General features: G+C 51.7%; 1 protein-coding gene across 2 annotated transcripts in view; it reads left to right on the forward strand.

Annotated features, from left to right (window-relative positions):
• The window catches only part of gripap1 (GRIP1 associated protein 1), a 100122-nt gene extending 79260 nt beyond the window's left edge, over positions 1–20862 (forward strand). The window contains exons 18-27 of one of the 2 annotated variants that reach the window (XM_063034674.1): positions 1008–1121; positions 3711–3788; positions 4313–4408; positions 6820–6876; positions 10206–10305; positions 11721–11842; positions 17455–17571; positions 17911–18004; positions 19072–19226; positions 20034–20862. In XM_063034674.1, coding sequence (XP_062890744.1) covers positions 1008–1121; positions 3711–3788; positions 4313–4408; positions 6820–6876; positions 10206–10305; positions 11721–11842; positions 17455–17571; positions 17911–18004; positions 19072–19226; positions 20034–20126 — 1026 coding nt within the window. In that variant the 3' untranslated portion in view covers positions 20127–20862. The remainder of the gene's footprint in view (positions 1–1007; positions 1122–3710; positions 3789–4312; positions 4409–6819; positions 6877–10205; positions 10306–11720; positions 11843–17454; positions 17572–17910; positions 18005–19071; positions 19227–20033) is intronic. The other variant, XM_063034673.1, reaches the window with a different exon arrangement.
• Positions 20863–22296: the final 1434 nt, after the last annotated feature.

Raw genomic sequence — 22296 nt, forward strand, 5'->3', positions numbered from 1 at the left:
AGCTGAGGCCACAGTTCCGGGAGGAGAGGTGAGTGTGGGAGGGGCTAGCTCTGGGAGGTCAGGAAGGGAGGGAGGGAACTGAGGACCCATCTCCAGGAGCAGGAGCTGGGAAGGAGAAGGTGAGGGAGGGAACAGCAACGAGAGAGGGAGTGAGCTGAGGACCCAGCTTGGGGAGGAGAAGGTCAGGAAGGAAGGGGCAAAGAGGGAATGAGGACCTTACTCTGGGAGGAGAAGGTGAGGGAGGGAACTGAGGGCACTGCTCCACGAGAAGAAGGTGAGGGGAATGGCAGAGAGCAGAAAGGGGGGAGGTGAGGGGAAGGGGAGATGATAGGGGAGAGAGGGGTGATAAGGTGGGGGAGGTTATGGGGAGGGGGAGATGTGGAAGGACGTGGGAATGAGGAGGAAGTGGGAAGTGAAGGGTGGTGAGGGGAAGAGTGGAGAGGTGACTGGAGGAGGGAGGGGAAGTGGCTGAGGGGCGGAGGTGGGGGTCAATGAGAACGTGCAGGAGGGAGAAGAGAAGGTGGGAGAGGGGAGTGAGAGGAAAATGGGGGGTTTAGGGGAGGGAGTAGAGTGAAGGAAGGAAGCTGTAAGGACAGTGAATGGGAAGGCTGAGGAGGAGATGAGAAGGGTGAGGGGGTCCTGAGGTGTATGGAGGCCAAGGGGTAAGGGGAACTGTGGTAATGGAGGTGAGGGAGGGTAGAATCAGTTGGAGCTGTGGGTGAGTGAAATTGCAATCAATCAGGCAGGATGGGGAGGGAGGTGTGATGGCGGCTAGTGCCAGTAGGAGGGGTATTTGAGGGGAGAGGGTATCAGGGCCGGGTGTCAGGACAGCAAGGTGGGACCTTCTGCTGAGTGAGAAGGCCTGACTACACAGTGGGGGTGGGGTGGGAGTACGGTATGGAGGCTGGCATCGGTGAGGGAGGGATTTGGATTTGGGCTTGGGGGGAATCCTGGAATGCTGGGGGGTGGGTGTGAGACATTAACCCTGTTGCTGCCTCCCCACGCAGGCCCGGGGCCGGGAGTTGGAGAGCTTGCAGCAGGCCGCTGAGGGGCTGAGGCAGCAGCTGGAGGCCGCGGAGGGAGCCAAGGGCTGGTTCCAGAGGAGACTGAATGAAGCTGAGGTGAGGCTGCGGGGGTGGCGGGCAGCCTCCCTGCCCAATTAGCACAATTCCTTACAGGGCCAGCAGTTCAATTCCCGCTGCTGCCTATAAGGAGTTTGTACGATCTCCCCGTGACTGCGTGTGTTTCCTCCAGGTGCTCTGGTTTCCTCCCACAGTTCAAGGACGTATGGCTTAGGCTTACTATATCATAGGCGTGTTGGTCATGGACACAACTGACATTTTAATGTCCGTACATGTGACACATAGACTAAATTTTTATCTTTATCCATCTTGCCCTCCCACCTCCACCTCCATTGCCCCTCGTGGAACATGATTGAATGGAGGAGATGACACAGTGGGCAGAATGGCCCAACTCTGCTTCTATGTCTCATGGTTTTCAGCCCACCAGTTTGTGCTCCATAGTACCTAATCTGTCCCCTACATTTCCCCCCATGCGCACGGTCCGTCCCCTCCGTCGCGCCCCCCCCCCACATGCGTGCACGCAGCCCATCCCCTCCCGTAATAAAGCAGATTATGCAACATGCTGTCTTTACTATCCTGGTTGACTTTTGCATCCACATGGACCCCAAAATCCCTCGTTGCATCAACACTATGTACTTTTCCTTTATATTTGGTCTCCTAAAGCACAACACCTCACACTTGCCTGGATTAAACAGCATCTGCCATTTCACCACCCGTATCTACAACTGACCTATAGCCTGCTGTATCCTTTGGCAACCTTCTACACCCTCGACGGTGCCGCCAAACCCATCCATGTTATTTATGTACACTCAATGGCTATTTCATTGGTTGTACCTGCTTATTAAGCAAATTCCTTATCAGCCAATCACGTGGCAGCAATACAATACATAAAAGCATGCAGACATGGTCAAGAAGTTCAGTTGTTGTTCAGAGTAAACATCAGAATGAGGAAAGAATGTGATCTAAGTGACTTTGATTGCGGAATGATTGTTGGTGTCAGATGGGGTGACTTGAGTATTTCAGATAGAACATAGAAAGCCTACAGCACAATACAGGCCCTTTGGCCCACAAAGCTGTGCTGAACATGCCCTTACCTTAGAAATTACCTAGGGTTACCAGTAGCCCTCTATTTTTCTGAGCTCCATGTATCCATCCAGGAGTCTCTTAAAGGACCCTACCGTTTCTGCCTCCACCACTGCCACCGGCAGCCCATTCCACGCACTCACCACTCTCTGCATGAAAAACTTACCCCTGACATGTCCTCTGTACCTACTTCCAAGCACCTTAAAACTGTGCCCTCTCGTGCTAGCCATTTCAGCCCTGGGAGAAAGCCTCTGACTATCCACACAATCAATGCCTCTCATCATCTTATACACCTCCATCAGGTCACCTCTCATCTTCCGTTACTCCAAGGAGAAAAGGCAGAGTTCACTCAACCTATTCTCATAAGGCATGCTCTCCAATCCAGGCAACATCCTTGTAAATCTCCTCTGCACCCTTTCTATGGTTTCTACATCCTTCCTGTAGTGAGGCAACCAGAACCAAGCACAGTACTCCAGGTGGGGTCTGACCAGGGTCCTATATAGCTGCAACATTACCTCTCGGCTCTTAAACTCAATCCCACAATTGATGAAGGCCAATGCACCATACACCTTCTTAACCACAGAGTCATCCTGCGCAGCAGCTTTGAGTATTCTATGGACTCGGACCCCAAGATCCCTCTGATCCTGCACACTGCCAAGAGTCTTACCATTAATACTATATTCTGTCATCATATTTGACCTACCAAAATGAACCACTTCACACTTACCTGGATTGAACTCCATCTACCACTTTTCAGCCCAGTTTTGTATCCTATCAATGTCCTGCTGTAACCTCTGACAGCCCTCCACACTATCCAGAACACCCCCAGTCTTTGTGTGGTCAGCAAATTTATTAACCCATCCCTCCACTTCCTCATCTAGGTCATTTATAAAAATCATGAAGAGTAAGGGTCCCAGAACAGATCCCTGAGGCACACCACTGGTGACTGACCTCCTGCAGAATATGACCCGTCTACAACCACTCTTTGCCTTCTGTGGGCAAGCCAGTTCTGGATCCACAAAGCAATGTCCCCTTGGATCCCATGTCTCCTTACTTTCTCAATAAGCCTTGCATGGGGCACCTTATCAGATGCTTTGCTGAAATCCATATACACTACATCTACTGCTCTACCTTCATCAATGTGTTTCGTTACATCCTCAAAAAATTCAGTCAGGCTCGTAAGGCACGACCTGCCTTTGAGAAAGCCATACTGACTATTCCTAATCATATTATGCCTCTCCAGATCTCCTGGGATTTTCACGCACAACAGAGTTTACAGACAATGGTGTGAAAAATGTTTTTTAAATGCAGTGAAATTGCCGTGTTAATGAGAGCAGTCAGAGGAGAATGGCCAGACTGGTTCAAGCTGACAAGAAGGTGACAGTAACTCAAATAACCATACGTTACAACAGTGGTGTTTAGAAGAGCATCTTTGAACATACAACATGTCAAACTTCGAAGTGGATGGGCTACAGTAGCAGGAAACCGCACTGGGTTCTACTCCGGTGTCTAGTAATCTGAGATTCTGTGATCATTACCCTGCAGGAGCTGGTGGAGCAGAAGCAGAGGGAACACGAGGAGAACGTGAAGCAGCTGCAGGAAGCCCACGCTCTCGAGCTGCAGGTACATTCCTTTGTGTGGAGTTCCCTCCTGTAGCATGTCCTTCCTTACCGTTCCTCCCTCCCGTGGTGCGGCTCAGTGCCTTCTCCCCGTCGTCCCTCCCTCCCCACAGCGTGACACTCCCTCATTCCCCGTCGTCCGTCCCTCCCTGCGGAGGAGCATTGAGTTGGTGGCGCCACACCATGGGAGAGGAAATGAAAAGGGAGCACTGCGCCACAGGAAGGCCACCGAGAAGGGAGTGTTGTGCCTTTGGGACGGGTGGTGAAGAGGGCAGGAGGACCGCAGAGTGCGAGAGCAGCCAGGAGGGAGGGCTGCGCGGCGGAGAGGGAGGGGTGACCCGGTCTTCCCCAGTGCCCCTGGTGGGGTGGTGTGCAGAAACAAGAACACCAGATGACAGTCATTGTGTGGCTGTGTGTGGGATCATCCTGTGCCGGCAGCAAGGGGCTGCTGGTTTCTGCTGTGGTCTCGCACCAGCACCTAGTTCACTGATGTCTGTGTGTCTGCCGTCCCCCACTCCCCAATCCCAGGCCAAGGAGCAGGAAACGGCAAGTGTGCGGGAGGAGCTGTCCCGGGTCGAGGGAGAGCGTGACGGACTTGGAGAGACCATCGCCAAACTCCGGCAGGTACCATACCTCCTACCCCCTCTGACAGAGCGCAGAAATGTCCAATTGTAGATGACCCCATCCCCCAGTATCCCCCCTGTTAATAAAAATCCCACCCTCACTTTCTGATACACTCTTAACTCTCCCTCCTGGGATGGAAGTGTGGTCACCTGGTCAAACGAGAGATCAAAATAAGAGGGGCCAAGCGAGGTTGGCAGGCAGTGACCAGTGGGATACCGCAAGGCTCGGTGCTGGGACCACAACTATTTACAATATACATCAATGATTTAGATGAAGGGATTAAAAGTAACATTAGCAAATTTGCCGATGACACAAAGCTGGGTGGCAGTGTGAAATGTGAGGAGGATGTTATGAGAATGCAGGGTGACTTGGACAGGTTGGGGTGAGTGGGCAGATGCATGGCAGATGCAGTTTAATGTGGATAAATGTGAGGTTATCCACTTTGGTGGCAAGAACAGGAAGGCAGATTACTATCTGAATGGTGTCAAGTTAGGAAAAGGGGAAGTACAACGAGATCTAGGTGTCCTTGTTCATCAGTCACTGAAAGTAAGCATGCAGGTACAGCAGGCAGTGAAGAAAGCTAATGGCGTGTTGGCCTTCATAACAAGGGGAGTTGAGTATAGGAGCAAAGATGTCCTTCTGTAGTTGTTCAGGGCCCTGGTGAGACCACACTTGGAGTATTGTGTGCAGTTTTGGTCTCCAAATTTGACTCTTGCTATTGAGGGAGTGCAGCGTAGGTTCACGAGGTTAATTCCCGGGATGGTGGGACTGTCATATGTTGAAAGATTGGAGCGACTGGGCTTGTATACACTGGAATTTAGAAGGATGAGGGGGGATCTTATTGAAACATATAAGATTATTAAGGGATTGGACATGCTAGAAGCAGGAAACATGTTCCCGATGTTGGGGGAGTCGAGAACCAGAGGCCACAGTTTAAGCATAAGGGGTAGGCCATTTAGAACGGAGTTGAGGAAAAACTCTTTCACCCAGAGAGTTGTGGATCTGTGGAATGCTCTGCCTCAGAAGGCAGTGGAGGCCAATTCTGTGGATGCTTTCAAGAAAGAGTTCGATAGAGCTCTTAAAGATAGTGGAGTCAAGGGATATGGGAAGAAGGCAGGAACAAGGTACTGATTGTGGATGATCAGCCATGATCACAGTGAATGGCGGTGCTGCTCGAAGGGCCAAATGGCCTACTCCTGCACCTATTGTCTATTGTTGTTTCTTCCCCTGCCTTTGAAACAATCCATCCCAGTTGGCTGTCATTGACTACTGGTGTTGTTCAGGGGTCAGTATTGGGACTGCTACTTTTCACATTGTTTATCAGTGATTTGGATAATGGAATTTGTTGGCTTTGTGGCAAAGTTTGCGGATGATATGAAAGCAGGTGGAGGGGTAGGTAGCGCTGAGAAAGCAATGCAACTTAGGCAGATTGGAAGAATGGACAAACAAGTGACAGATGGAATACAGTGTTGGGAAATGTATGATAATGCATTTCAGTAAAAGGAACAATAGTGCAAACTAATATCGAAATGGGGAGAAGGTTCAAACATCAGAGGGGCTTAGGAGTCCTTGTGTAAGAGTCCCAGAAGGTTAATTTACAGATTGAGTTCATAGTAAAGAAGGCAAATGGAATAGAATATAAGAGCAAGGAGATAATGCTGAGCTTTTATAAGACACTAGTCAGGGTGCACTTGGAATATTGTCAGTTTTGGGCCCCATATCTCAGAAAGGATGTACTGTTGTTGGAGAGGTTCCAGAGGATGTTCACGAGGATGATTCTGAGAGTGAAGGAGTTAATATACGAGGAGTGTTTGGAACTTAGAAGAATACGTGGGGATCTCATCAAAACCTGCCAAATGTTGAAAGGACTAGATAGAGTGAATGTGGAGAGGACGTTTCCTATGGTGGGGGTATCCAGAACTAGAAGGCACAGCCTAAACATTGAGGGGCGACCCTTTAAAACAGGTAAGGAGGATGTTTTTTTTAGCCGAAGAATAGTGAATCTGTGGAATGCTCTGCCACAGACTGTGGTGGAGGCCAAGTCTGTGGGTATATTTAAGGCAGAAGATGATCGGTCAGGGCATCAAAGGATATGGTGAGAAGGCACGTGTATAGGGTTGAGTGGGATCTGGGATCAGCCATGATGGAATGGCAGAGCAGACTCGATGGGCTGAATGGCCTAATTCTGCTCCTGTGTCTTATGGTCTTATACCCTCTTGGTCTTGTCCTGTTAGGAAGTGCGGTAAAGGCCTCGACCCAAGAGAGCAGCCATTCTTCTGTCTGCAGAAACTGATCTTGTCCGCACCCCCTCCCCCAGGTTCCTCCAGCAGATTTTTCAGTGGTTGCTCTGGGTGTGCTACTTGGGCGCATCATTAATCCACAGCTGACATGTCCCTCCCCCTCCCCCTCAGGAAATCAAGGACACAGTGGATGGTCAGCGGATCCTAGAGAAGAAAGGGAGCTCTGCGGTAAGCTGAAGGGTGTGTGGGCGGCGAATATCGGTGGGTGGGGGGGGGGGACTTGTGATTGGATCACTTCTCAGTCAGGATCCGAGACCTTGAGGACTGGAGAGGGCCTCCTCACCCACCCTTTCTTCCACCACCACCACCACCCACGGTTCCAACAAGAAAGGTTTGGGTTCTTGCTGTGCATGGAGGGAGGGGGAAATGCCACCGTTTCATCTGCATGGTGGCAGCCGGTTCTCCTGGAATCCAGAGCAGGGAAGAGAAACTGTTCTTCATGTGGATTGGAGGGCGGGGGTTCTGCGGCAAGTCATCGCATTTTGAAGCCCCAAGGTCTTTCCCCCATCCACTTGACTGGACACTCCCTCATCTACAATCAGGTGTGTGACGGAACACTCAACACTTGCCTGCATGGAATTGGTCCATGCACTCCACATCCACCACATTACCGCTTCCCCCTATATGCAAGTCAGCAATGTAATGGGACACTCCCCACTTGCCTGGGTGGGGTTAGTCCATGCACTTCACATCCGCCACATTACCTTTCCCCCATCCACAAGTTAGCAGTGTGATGGGACACTCCCACATGCCTAGATGGAATTGGTCCACATTACCGCCCCCACATCTACAAGTCAGGAGTGTGATAGGACTATCCCCACTTGCCTGGGTGGAGTTAGTCCATGCACTCCACATCCACCACATTATATTCCGCATGTCTACAAGTCAGGAGTGTGATGGGACATTCCCTCATGCTGGGTGGATTTTAGTCCATGCACTCCACATCCACCACATTATATTCCGCATGTCTACAAGTCAGGAGTGTGATGGGACATTCCCTCATGCTGGGTGGATTTTAGTCCATGCACTCCACATCCACCACATTATATTCCGCATGTCTACAAGTCAGGAGTGTGATGGGACATTCCCTCATGCTGGGTGGATTTTAGTCCATGCACTCCACATCCACCACATTATATTCCGCATGTCTACAAGTCAGGAGTGTGATGGGACATTCCCTCATGCTGGGTGGATTTTAGTCCATGCACTCCACATCCACCACATTATATTCCGCATGTCTACAAGTCAGGAGTGTGATGGGACATTCCCTCATGCTGGGTGGATTTTAGTCCATGCACTCCACATCCACCAGATTATATTCCACATGTCTACAAGTCAGGAGTGTGATGGGACATTCCCTCATGCTGGGTGGATTTTAGTCCATGCACTCCACATCCACCAGATTATATTCCACATGTCTACAAGTCAGGAGTGTGATGGGACATTCCCTCATGCTGGGTGGATTTTAGTCCATGCACTCCACATCTGCCGCAGTACCTCCCCCGTCTTCAAGTCAGGTGTGTGACAAGACACCCCTAGGAAGGGGTGGTTCTAACAACTGTCAAGGAGCTCAGTACAGTCCGGGACAGGGCACCACCATCGACCGGCACCTTCTGAAACGCTCCCTCCCTCTGCCACTGTGGCTGCACCATCTACAGGAGGCACCGCGGTCCCTCGCTTGGAGCCACTCTGACTGCCCCTCCTGAACCCGAGCCTCTTTCCCCACCAAGGGCAGTGAGCACTGTATTACCTCCCCGGCAGGGAAATCTCTTGGCCGCTCTTTCGTCATCATTGTTCATGCAGCTACCCGAACATCTTTATAAAAGTGGTTATTGTACCTGCCTCTTCCTCTGGCAGCTCGTTCCACATGCGGACCACCCTCTGCATGAGAAAGATGCTCCTCCGATTCCTGTTAAATCTCTGCCCCTCACCTAGACCTCTGCCCTTGAGTCCTGGGTGAAGGAGACTGTGTGCATTCTCCCGATATCTCTGCCCCTCATATTTTCCACCCCCCCATCCCCGAATCCTATGCTGCAAGGAATAAAGTCCCAGCCTGCCCAAACCCTCCCCGTGACTCAAGTCACAGAGCAAGACACCAGAAAAACTGACCCTTCAGCCCTTCTAATCTGTGCTGAGCTATTAATCTGTCTTGCCCCATTGACCCACACCTGCAGTGTAGTCCTCCAAGTACTTATCCAAACTTCTCTTAAATGTTGAACTCGAACCCCCATCCACCACTTCCACTGGCAGCTCGTTCTGTACTCTGAGTGAAGAAGCCCCCCCTCAGGTTCGTTCCTCTTAAATATTTCACCTTTCAGCCTTGCCCCATGACCTCTTGTCTCACTTAACCTCAGTGTTGGCGAGAAAGCTTGCTTGCATTTACCCGATCTATACCCCTCATAAATCTGCATATCTCTATCAAATCTCCCCTCATTCTCCTCTGCTCCAGGGAATGAAGTTCTAACCTGTTCAACCTTTCCCTATAATTCAGGCCCTCCAGTCCCTGCAACATCCTTGTGAATTTTCTCTGTACTCTTACAATTGTATTGATATCTTTCCTGTCGGTAGGTGACCAAAACTGCACACAATACTCCAAATTAGACCTCACCAACTTCGACATAGCATCCCAACTCCTGTACTCAATACTTTAATTTATGAAGGCCAATGTGCCAAAAGCACTCTTTTTGCCTGTGCTGCCACTTACAAGGAGTTATGGACCACCACTCGCACTGGCAGCTCATTCTCCACTCTCCCCATCCTCTGAGAGAAGTTGTTTCCCCTCATTTACTTAATTGAGACACACAGTGTGGAACAGGCCCTAAGCACAAAATACTCTGTAGATGCTGGGGTCAAAGCAACACTCACAACACGCTGGAGGAACTCAGCAGGTCGGGCAGCATCCGTGGAAATGATCAGTCAACATTTCGAGCCGGAACCCTTCATCAGGACGGACACACAGGTCCTGATGAAGGGTTCCGTCCCGAAACGTTGACTGATCATTTCCACGGATGCTGCCCAACCTGCTGAGTTCCTCCAGCGTGCTGTGAGTGGAACGGGCCCTCTACCCAACGAGCCTCACCACCCGGCAACTCACTGATCACAGGACAAATTACAATGACCAATTAACCTACTAACCAGTACGGTTTTGGACTGTGGGAGGAAACCCACGCAGGCTCGGTGGGGACATACCAATTCCTTACAGACACCCCAAGGTGTAACAGGGTTGAGCTAACCGCCGTGATACTATGGCAGCACCTCATTTTCCCTTTCACCCAAGAGTTTTGGCAACACTCTCGATGCTGTGCACTCTCGCCCCTGCTGAGGGGCACCTTCCCTGCGTCCATTTGGACGGGCTGCACCCACTCAGGGTCAGGCGGTGCGATCGCCCCTGAACGCAGTGAAGAGGTCCCTCCGTCGACACTGGAAGCAGGCGTAGCGGGTTGGGTCTTTGTTGCCTGCTGACGCTGTTTGTCTCTCGGTCACCTTCTCTTCCTCAGCTGAAGGACCTGAAGAGGCAGCTGCAGCTCGAACGCAAGAGGGCCGACAAGCTTCAGGAGCGGCTGCAGGACATCCTCACCAACACCAAGTCCAGGACAGGTAGGCTGGCCCCCTCCTCCTCGCCTGGGCAGGCATGGGAGGAAGGGCTAACGCAGACTTCCCCATCCCTGCAGTGTCCTCTCGTAACAAATCTGCTTCATCCCCAGTTCCAGTACAGTGAGTAGGGCTATTGTCTCGCACCACTAGGGACCAGTGTTCGATCCCGAATGCTGTTCTCTGTGTGTGTGTGTGTGTACGCACGTCCTCCCCATGACTCTGTGTGTGCGTGTACATAGAACTGGTACATCCTCTTCATGACTGTATGTATGTATGTGTGTGTCTGTATGTGTCTAATTTCCTCCCAATTTCCAAGGTCGCTCACGGCTGTCTGGTGCCTCCGTGAAAGAGGATTAGCGACCAAATGGAAAATGTACTCCTGGGAGTGAGGACTGTACTCAGTAGTCAAAGAAAGAGCTAGCATGGAACCAGGCCCTTCAGCACACCAAGAGTAAAAACCACACACTTAGATACCAATACAACCCCAGCTCATCTCTTTCTTTCTTTCTCTCTCTCTCTCTCGTGACTGACACACGTCATTTAATTTGTTGTTTTGCAACAGCAGTGCAATGCATTTTTTTTTTTACAACTTTGTTGTCAGAAATAAGCATTGCCAAAAGAGAGGGAAATAGAGAAGTTGTGTTCACGGGTTCCTTGTCTGTTCACAAACCTGATGGCAGAGGGGAAGGAAGCCGTTCCTGATTCGTTGAGTGTGGGTGGGTCTGCCACTCCCTGAGGCTGGTTTTACTCTGAATTTAGAACAGTAAAGTACAGCAACAGTTACTGAAGTTAAGCCAAACTAGTTAAACGAGTACTTAAATGTCTAATCTAATCCCTTCTGCCTACACAATGTCCATATCCCACCAATCCCTGCATCCCTAAGAGCCTCTGAAACATCTCTACCCTCTCCGTGATAGCACACTCCAGCACCCACCACTCTTTGTGCTTTTAAAAAAAACTTGCCCTGCATGTCTCCTCTAAATTTTCTCCTTTAATCTTAATGCACAAGATATAGGAACTGTAGGAGGCCATTTGGCCATTCGTGCCTGCTGTGCTATTCCATTGTGGCCGCTTTATTTTCTCTCTCATCCCCATTCTCCTGCCTTCACCCCAGAACTAATCGAGAGCCTACCAACCTCCGCTTTAAATACACACAATGACTTGTCCTCCCTGGCTGATTCACCACCCTCTGGCTAAGAAATTCCTCCTTATCTCTGCTGTAAAGGGATGCCCTTCTATCCTGAGGCTGTGCCCTCTGATCCTAGACTCCCCCACCATAGGAAACATCCTCTCCACACTGTCTAGGCCTTTCAATGTTCGACGAATTCCAGTGACGTTCCCTCTCATGCCATCTATTGCTAGACATTTCGACCCTAACTTCATCCTAAACCCCCTTTCGTCTTCTCCATCTCTTTCAGGCCTGGAGGATCTGATGCTGGCAGAGATCAGTTCGCCCAGTCGAACGCAGACAGGTGACAGTAGCAGTGTCTCCTCCTTCAGTTACCGAGAGGCCATCAAGGAGGGGGCGTCCGGCAGCAAGGTGAGTAGCCCGCTGGGAGAAGGGGAGAACGGAGAAATGTCCGGGGTGGGGATTCTTGAAGATGCTGGCTGATTTACTGAGTCAGCGAGAAGTTCACGGAGGAGAGGCTGAACCGTGTCGGCAACTGCAGCTTTTGTTGTCACAGGCGTACATCGCCAAATGCCATTGCAGTTAGCTCTTCGCAGAAACAGCACAGTTCATTACAATCATAAATTAGCATGAATTAACATGTACTTCATTAAAATGAATGTGATTAACATAAGATGATATAAATTAACGGGACAGAATAACTCCCAAGTTCAGGGAAATACAGTACGACCTAGCATTCAAGAACCTGACAGCAGTGGGGAAGAGATTATCGTTGAAACTTGAGGTATGGGTCTTCAGGCTCCTGTACCTGACGGCAGCATTGAGAAGAGGGCATGGTCCAGTTGGTGGGGTAGAGGGGGTCACCTTCCTGACACATTGCCTCGTATGTTCTCTGTGGCCTCTTGCGTTCCTGTGCACCGAAGTCCCCACACCAGGCTCTCAGTCAGTGGTTGAATCTTCTAATCTGAGTGTCTCTTTCCTTCCCCAGGGGCTTTTCTCCCTCACGTACATAGAAGCAGACCTTTTGGCTCACTGAGTATGTACTGATCATGAACCACCCTCTCATTCCCCTCAATTCCAAACCCCCCCACCAAAACCCTTCACTCTCACACTTGGGGTGGGGAACAATTCACGCTCTTCTGCACACTATTTGAGTTATAATCACCTTCCTGTCGGCTTGAACCTGTCCCCTGACCCCTCTCACTAACACGGCGTTTTCACCCACAGAAATGCTGCTCACTGGATGTGTTTTTGTTTTTCACGCAATTCTTTGTAAACTCTAGAAACTGTTGTGCATGAAAATCCCAGGAGATCAGTTTCTGAGATACTCAAACCACCCCATCTGGCACCAACAGTCCAAAGGCACTTCGATCACATTTCTTCCCCACTCTGATGTTTGGTCTGAACAACAACTGAACCTCTTGACCATGTCTGCATGCTTTGATGCATGAAGTTGCCGCCACATGATTGACTGATTAGATATTTGCATTAATGAGCAGGTGAACAGGTGTAATACACATCAAAGTTGCTGGTGAACGCAGCAGGCCAGGCAGCATCTCTAGGAAGAGGTGCAGTTGACGTTTCGGGCCGAGACCCTTCGTCAGGACTAACTGAAGGAAGAGTTAGTAAGAGATTTGAAAGTTGGAGGGGGAGGGGGAGATCCAAAACGATAGCAGAAGACAGGAGGGGGAGGGATGGAGCCAAGAGCTGGACAGGTGATTGGCAAAAGGGACAGGAGAGGATCATGGGACAGGAGGCCCAGGGAGAAGGAAAGGTGGGCAGGGTGGAAAAACCCAAAGGATGGGCAAGAGGTATATTCAGAGGGACAGAGGGAGAAAAAGAAGAGAGAGAGAGAGAAAGAATGTGTGTATATAAATAAGTAACGGATGGGGTACGAGGGGGAGGTGGGGCATTAGCGGAAGTTAGAGAAGTCGATGTTCATGCCATCAGGTTGGAGGCTACCCAGATGGAATAAAAGGTGTTGTTCCTCCAACCTGAGTGTGGCTTCATCTTTACAGTCGAGGAGGCCGTGGATAGACATATCAGAATGGGAATGGGATGTGGAATTAAAATGTGTGGCCACTGGGAGATCCTGCTTTCTCTGGCGGACAGAGCGTAGGTGTTCAGCAAAACGATCTCCTAGTCTGCGTTAGGTCTCGCTAATATATAGAAGGCCACATCGGGAGCACCGGACACAATATATCACCCCAGCCGACTTACAGGTGAAGTGTCGCCTCACCTGGAAGGACTGTCTGGGGCCCTGAATGGTGGTGAGGGAGGAAGTGTAAGGGCATGTGTAGCACTTGTTCCGCTTACAAGGATAAGTGCCAGGAGGGAGATCAGTGGGGAGGGATGGGGGGGACGAATGGACAAGGGAGTCGCGTAGGGAGTGATCCCTGCGGAAAGCGAGGGGTGGGGAGGGAAAGATGTGCTTAGTGGTGGGATCCCATTGGAGGTGGCGGAAGTTACGGAGAATAATATGTTGGACCTGGAGGCTGGTGGGGTGGTAGGTGAGGACCAGGGGAACCCTATTGATGGTTTCACTGAACTCCCGTCGAAGAGAAGATTTAAACTTCTTCAGTGTAGGCATCACAGAAGAGGCTTCGCAGTAGTGAATTTAAAAACATAAACACGAAGAATTCTGCAGATGGTGGAAATTCAAGCAACACACATCAAAGTTGCTGGTGAACTGAGTGTGTATAAAAATAAGCACCATTAACACTAAAGTGTCCATTGTAGTGCAAGCTGGTCACAGTGTTGCTGTACTGACGCGGTGATTCAGGTTGTGCAGGGCACAGGTTGTTCATGTGGGGAGTATGGGATATCAGGAAGCAAGCAAGGTAAGAGATGGGCTGAATGGCCTCCTGTGTCGTATTAGCATTGGTGTATTATTGCCATATGTTTGAGTTGTCTTGCAGACTGATCAGATCATTACACAGCGCATAGAGGTAGAACACGGTAAAACAACAACAATGCAGAAGTTATTTGTTTATAGGGTGATAGGGAGCGGTCCTTCAAGCCACTCCACCCATCAACCCCCGATTTAACCCTAGCATAATCACGGGACAATCAATCTACCGACCGTTAGGCACGTCTTTGGAGTGTGGGAGGAAGCCCAGACAGTCGCGGGGAGAACGTACAAACTGCTTACGGGCAGTGGCGGGAATTGAACCCGGGTGCTGGTACTCTACTGCACTCTCAGCCAAAGTGTAAACGCTACAGAGCAAGTGCAGGTAGACGGTAAAGTGCACAATCATAACCAGGTAGGTTGTGCGGTTTCTGCAGAAGTCCGATAACAGAAGTGGAGAAGCTGTCGTTGAGCCTGGCGGGACGTATTTTCTGCTCGATGGGAGAGGGAAGAAGGGAGAATGTCCGGGGCGGGTGGGGGGGGGGTGGGTGATTTTGTCTACACTTACTGCTGCCTCGCTAAAGCAGCCAGCACATTCAAGAGTCCGTGGAGGGGAGGCTGGTTTCCGTGATGTGCTGAGCTGTGGCAACAGCTCTCTGGGGTCACGTGCGGATCATTTGCTGTACCGAGCTGTCGTGCGTTTAGATAGTATGCTTTCTGGGGTGCATCAATAAACAATCGGTAAGAGTCAACGGGACACGCCAGATTTCTTAAAGCCAGGAAGTAGGGGCAACGGTGAGATCAATGGCCTTGAAACAAATGAGAAATTAATTCTTAAACTTTTAGCAAAGGGGAGGAGATGAGACAATAAAAAGAATGTTTACATTTGGGTGCAGCCTTGGAAAGTGAATTAGGACAGGCTCTACCGATTGGGCCAAGGAGATTTGAGTTAGGAACAAACATGTTTTACATAAAGAATCCCAGTGAGACTGGAATACTGTGCATGAGTCTGGTCCCCTTACCCAAGGAAGGGATCGAGGGAGTGCGGCAAACACCCTATCCTCGTTATATGCTGGGGATACGTTCCTCGAAGTCGAATTATTTAAAGGGAGAAAATAGGGATGCGTTCTTGAGGGCTTCCTAATTATGTTTTATGTGTAATTCATTCACATTTTCATACCAATACGACACAAAAGCAGTACCACAAGGCAACATTCATATTATATTTCATCAGTTTAAGGTAATATTCAACGTAAGAAATCATAGAAAGTTAACATACTAGGGTGTAAAGTACTCACCAACAGTGGCAGGTGTGTTGGCTCCGGGAGATGAGTGGCTGTTGTGGTGTCGGGCAGCTTTACACGGATGAGGTGGATGGTTGTGTGTCGTCAGGATCATCAAGGACAGCAAGGGGTGAAGGAAGACTCACAAAACTCTCAGTACTGCCGGGAGCAGGAGATTACATCGGTTTGAAGAAAGTGGTGAGGGTTGTTTGCTTGGCAACATTTTGTTTTTCAGCATAAATTTGCTCGTAGGGAAGAAGGCTTGACTGCAGGGAACGACTGAAACGCTGACTTCATTCTAAACCTGGGTCCATGTCCATCGCCATTTGTGCCAAGTGTTCTGCAGCCTTAAAAAATTCTGCCAGTTGCTTCAGAGTGGAAGACCTGACCTCTTTCCAGGATTCATCAGTGTTGTTGATGGCGTGTCTGATGTTGAAGGACTTCCACCATGCCCTCACCGTTGGTAAACTCCCGGGATTTTCAAAATCATCTGTTGCTTGCAACATCTGAGAGACAGTTCGCTGTAAAAAAAAATACGCCTTGAATGTGGATATCACAGCTCGGTCGAGTGGTTGAATCAGCGATGTTGTGTTAGGCAGCAGGAAACGCACTGTTATGTTAGGATGAGTGCTGTCCAAATGTTTAGGATGGGCTGGTGCATTGTCAAGCAACAAAAGAACTTTAAAGGCCAGATTCTGTTCCCAGCAGCAGCGTTCAGTCTCCACAGCAAAATGATTAGCAAACCAATCTTCAAAGATTTGACCAGTGACCCATGCTTTCTTGTTAGCTGCCCAGTGGACAGGAAACATATTCTTACTCAAACCCTTAAGAGCACGGGGATTTAGTGAATGGTAAACTAAGAAAGGCTTCATCTTACAGTCTCCTTTGGCATTGGAACACATAAAGCAAAGTCAACCTATCCTTTGCTGCCTTGAAACCTGACGCAGTTTTCTCATCCTTACTTATGTAAGTGGGTTTCGGCGTACACTTCCAAAAAAGCCCGGTCTCGTCTGCATTAAACACCTGCTTTGGTGTGATGCCTAACTCAGCTATCATAGCCCACAACTGCACAGGGTGGCGTCCCAGAGCTGTGCTACCTTCACCTGATGCCACCCTGTTTATAATTTCCAGCTTGTTTTCCAAGTGTTAAAGCAGTTCTCTGCCACTCGGCTGATGGCCCAGGACTTGACATCGGACACTTAGGAAGCGTGGTTAAATATTTCAAGCACAAAATCACTGCACCATAGGTAAAAACACAAAAGTTTAAGAGCGCAAGATTGCACATCCACCCGTTTTCAAAACCAATGCGAGACTGGCGGGAGTGAGACTGTGAGGCATGCGCACGTGACTTGCATTGGTCGGTAATCAGTGCTCCTTGCATAACTGTGAGTTTTGGACACATATAATGTGAAGTTGGTAGAATAGGTTCCTCGCATAACTGAATCTGCATAGTCTGAAGACGCATATAATGAGGATAGGGTGAATGTTGATTTCTGGAGGTGGGTCCGTGAGGAGAGTGTAAGCAGACCAAGACTGCTTCCTCCAGGAAGATGTGAGCTTCTAAGACCCTGCAAGACTTGATGAGATGGGGAGGATGGGGCCACGTTCAAGTTCGTGGATGGTATCTCCCCGCTTGGCGAGTCTAAAGCCAGTGGATCTCAAGAGTGTTCAGGACAAAGATGGAGAGAAATCTCTTCAGCCAGAAGATGGGAAGTTCTTCGAATTCTCTGCCCAAGGAGCTCAGCTGATGGGAAATATTCGGGGAGGGGGGTTTGTGGAGGGGTTTCAGGGTGCCAGAGAGAAGGAAAGGATCGTGGAGCTGGTGGAACGCGCGCTGGGGTGTGACCCAAACTCTCCCCATCTCTCAGTTGTTGCTTCTCTTGACCCCACAGTCCAACACAGGCAGTCCACAGTCACAGCGACCGGCAGACCTGTCCGACGACGAGATCTCCGACCTGTTCCAGAGGCTGGCTGAAGCACAGCAGGAGAAATGGATGCTGGAGGAGAAGGTGAGGGAGAAGAGGGATGGGATGGGGCAGGAGGAAAGGGAGAGGGAGGGGAGGGAGCAGGAAGAAAGAGGAGAGGGTGGGGAAAGGGCAGAAGGAAGGAGGGGAGGGGCAGAAGGAAGGGGAAAATGAAGCTAACCCTCCCTTCACTACCCTCTTACCCCTCACCTCTTCCACCTTCCCCTATCCCTCTCCCCATCCCACCCCCTTCCCCTCTCTCTCAATACCACCCATCACGGCCTCCCACCCTCACCCTTCATACTGTCCCTCCCTCTCTCTCACCCTCTCTCTCTCCCGCCCATACTGTGATGGCTCTCTGTGAGATCCCACCTCTGCCCACAGGTGAAGCACCTGGAGGTGAGCTGCTCCTCGATGGCGGACGACCTGTGCAGGAAGAGCTCCATTATCGAAACCTACGTCATGGACAGCCGGATTGGTGAGTGTCCGTCAGGGATGCGTTGACATCTCCAGCACCAGGGGGATGGACAGGACAAAGTATGTACCAGAGGCCTGGGTCCTGGGATGACGAAGGACAACAGGCACTCGGGTCCACTGTGCCGGCCCATTCACCTGGCTCCAGGTTTGACTGAGGAAAGAGGGAGAGGGTGGCGGAGAGGAAGGACAGACAGAGAAGGATGGGACACGGAGGTAAAGAGAGAGAGACGGTCAGGTGTATGAGACCAGCGGACTCCGTTAACTCGCTGGTGACAACAGGAAGAGGAGAAATGGCCAGGATACATTGGCATTGCAGTGCACAGTCCTGACCGACCTCAGGGCCACAGCAGTCCTGGTGACCTCTCAGTCCCTCTGTATCCTTCAGCACAGTCCCCTCCCCACTCCCCCCTCCCCCCTCCCCCTCCCCCTTCCCCCTTCTCCCTCCCCCTCCCCCTTCCCCCTTCTCCCTCCCCCTCCCCTTCCCCCTTCTCCCTCCTCCCTCTCCCCTTCCCCTCCTCTCCTCCCTTTCCCCCTCCCTTCCTCACACCTCCCTCTCTTCCTTCCCCTCTCTCCCTCCCCCTTTTTCTCTGTGTCTCACACTCTGTCTCACATTCTCCCTTCCCCCCCATCCCCCTCTCTGTCTGTGTGTGTGTCTCTCTCTCTCTCCCTCCCTGCCCTTCTCTGTCTCTCACACTTTGTCACACTATCGCTCTCTGTCTCTTAATATCTCTATCTCGCCTCTCTGTCTCTTTCACTCCCTCCTTCTCTCTGACTTCCTTTGTGAGCCCCCCCCTGCCTTTGTGTTGCTCGCTGACCTATGACCCAACCCCTCTGCCTTTGTGTTGCTCGCTGACCTATGACCCACCCCCTCTGCCTTTGTGTTGCTCGCTGACCTATGACCCATCCCCTCTGCCTTTGTGTTGCTCGCTGACCTATGACCCATCCCCTCTGCCTTTGTGTTGCTCGCTGACCTATGACCCATCCCCTCTGCCTTTGTGTTGCTCGCTGACCTATGACCCATCCCCTCTGCCTTTTTGTTGCTTGCTGACCTGTGACCTGTGCCCACAGATGTGACGATGGGCCATGGGCCAGGCGAGCGCAGTGGCCTGGGCAGCGTGCTGCGGGACCTGGTGAAGCCGGGCGACGAGAACGTGCGGGAGATGAACAAGAAGCTGCAAAACATGCTGGAGGAGCAGCTGACCAAGAACATGCACCTGCAGAAGGTACGGCCGCGGGACCGGGCAGGGTGGGGACGCAGGGCAGGGCCCGGCCTCAGGGCCAGGCTGAGCAGGATCCAGTCACAGGACCAGGCAGGGTGGGGGCACAGGGCAGGGTCCAGTCACAGAACCAGGCAGGGTGGGGATGCAGGGCAGGGTCCGGCCTCAGGGCCAGGCAGGGTGGGGGCACAGGGCAGGGTCCGGCCTCAGGGCCAGGCTGAACAGGATCCAGTCACAGGACCAGGCAGGGTGGGGGCACAGGGCAGGGTCCAGTCACAGAACCAGGCAGGGTGGGGACGCAGGGCAGGGTCCGGCCTCAGGGCCAGGCAGGATGGGGGCACAGGGCAGGGTCCGGCCTCAGGGCCAGGCTGAACAGGCTCCAGTCACAGGACCGGGCAGGGTGGGGGCGCAGGGCAGGGTCCAGTCGCAGGACTGCCCTGGACAGGGTCGGGGCACAGAGCAGGGTGATGCCCAAGGGTGCACGGGACAACATCTCAATGGAGGGGCAATGGGAGGACTGGGCCGATTCCCAGCGGAGTGAGGGAGGAGGGGGTCAAGGAGAGTATGGGCTGGATCCCATGGGAGGGGAGGATGGGGCCCGATGCTACAGGAGGGATGTGGGGTCCCAAGGGAGGGGTAGGGTGGGGCTCTGGCACTCCCCTGTTATGATTGGATATCCCTGTTCCTTGTGTCCCACCTTCCCCAACTGTGAATCCCCCCCCTCCTCAATCCATATCCCTCCTGTCTCTGTGACCCCCTTATACTTCTCCCACCCACAATCTCTCTCCCTCCCCCTCCACCCCCCAACCGCAGGACCTGGAAGTGATGTCTCAGGAGTTGGTGAGACTGAGCAAAGCTCAATCAACACTAGGTGACGAAGTGAACGAGCCTCCCGCTCACAGCTGAAGGGCCTGTCAACCAGCCAGTCACTGCGAGGTGGGGGAGAGACCCCCAGCCCACACTGTGCACCTGTACATAATGCGTGTGTATATATAAAGCAGATGTCTATATATATATATGTAATGTATAGTGTGAATATAAAGCAGTCTATGGTTTTGTTCAAATTCCCGAGGGCCTCTCCTCTCTGCTAATCATTCCTGTGGAGCCTGCCTGTCTGTCTGGCTGTAACTGCACCTCCTGACCCCCACCCACCCACCCCATATTTCCTCACTCTGTCTGATAAACCGAGGGATTTTGTTTCTACATAACGTTCTCATCTGTAACAATGGATCTCCTCACATCCTCAAGTGAAGCTCCCTCCACACTGTCCCATCACACACTCCTGGGGTCAGACACAGAGTGAAACTCCCTCCACACCGTCCCATCACACACTCCTGGGGTCAGACACAGAGTGAAACTCCCTCCACACCGTCCCATCACACACTCCTGGGGTCAGACACAGAGTGAAGCTCCCTCCACACTGTCCCATCACACACTCCCAGGGTCAGACACAGAGTGAAACTCCCTCCACACCGTCCCATCACACACTCCCGGGGTCAGACACAGAGTGAAACTCCCTGTACACCGTCCCATCACACACTCTCGGGGTCAGACACAGAGTGAAGCTCCCTCCACACCGTCCCATCACACACTCTCGGGGTCAGACACAGAGTGAAGCTCCCTCCACACCGTCCCATCACACACTCTCGGGGACAGACAGAGAGTGAAGCTCCCTCCACACCGTCCCTCACACACTCTCGGGGTCAGACACAGAGTGAAACTCCCTCCACACCGTCCCATCACACACTCTTGGGGTCAGACACAGAGTGAAGCTCCCTCCACACCGTCCCATCACACACTCTCGGGGTCAGACACAGAGTGAAGCTCCCTCCACACCGTCCTATCACACACTCCTGGGGTCAGACACAGAGTGAAGCTCCCTCCACACCGTCCTATCACACACTCCTGGGGTCAGACACAGAGTGAAGCTCCCTCCACACCGTCCCATCACACACTCTCGGGGTCAGGCACAGAGTGAAACTCCCTCCACACCGTCCCATCACACACTCCCAGGGTCAGACACAGAGTGAAGCTCCCTCCACACTGTCCCATCACACACTCCCGGGGTCAGACACAGAGTGAAGCTCCCTCCACACCGTCCTATCACACACTCCCGGGGTCAGACACAGAGTGAAGCTCCCTCCACACTGTCCCATCACACACTCCCGGGGTCAGACACAGAGTGAAACTCCCTCCACACATGCCTTGAACACTGAGGAGGGACAGGGAGGTTTAAATTCTGTATACCATCCGTGTGACCCCCCCCCGCCCCCTCCCGGAACATCACCACACCCAGGGGAGTGGAGGAACATTGGGATCAGGTGACGTACAAACTCACCGCCTTGGGTCTAGTGCCTAGTGATCCTTTTCTGCCGTATCTTTAGATTTTGCTTATCAGCCTGACTGCTGTGGCCAAGTGTGTCTTCTGATGGGAAGATGTTGGCGAGCACCTCGTGTTGCTCCCCTGCCCTCCCCACCCCTGGGGGAGCTGGCTTGTCCGGTGACGATGGTAGAGTGGGAAAAATCTACATGAGGGTTAATTTCTCATGCTCTCACTTTGTGAGCCTGGCGTCTCCCTGTGACTATAGAAGGGTTAATCCTGTTCCACAGTATGGTGGGGGCAGCGTTGGGCCATTCGGCCCATCGAGTTTGCTCTGCCGTTCCATCACGGCTGATTTATTTTCCCTCACAAGCCCATCCTCCTGCTTTTGGCACTGTGACGCATCGAGAACGTCCGCTTTAGCTATACCCAGTGACATGGCCTCCAAGCAACGAATTCCACAGGTGCATCTCTGGCTAAAGAAATCGCTCCAGGTCTCTGTTCTTTGTGTTGTGAGGCTGTGCCCTCTGGTCCTAGACGCCCCACCCCCACCCCCACCGTAGCAAACATACTGTTCACCTCCACTCCTTTCAGTATTCGAGAGGTTACAATGAATTCCCCCCTCTCATTCTTCTAAGCTTAAGTGAGTACAGGCCCAAAGCCTTCAAACGCTCCTCATATGTTAACCCTTTTATTCCCAGGATCATTTACACCAACCTCCTCTGGAGCCATGCCAATGCCAGCACATACTTTCCT

The sequence above is a fragment of the Mobula hypostoma genome, chromosome 28, assembly GCF_963921235.1.
Source record: "Mobula hypostoma chromosome 28, sMobHyp1.1, whole genome shotgun sequence".
Taxonomy (NCBI): domain Eukaryota; kingdom Metazoa; phylum Chordata; class Chondrichthyes; order Myliobatiformes; family Myliobatidae; genus Mobula; species Mobula hypostoma.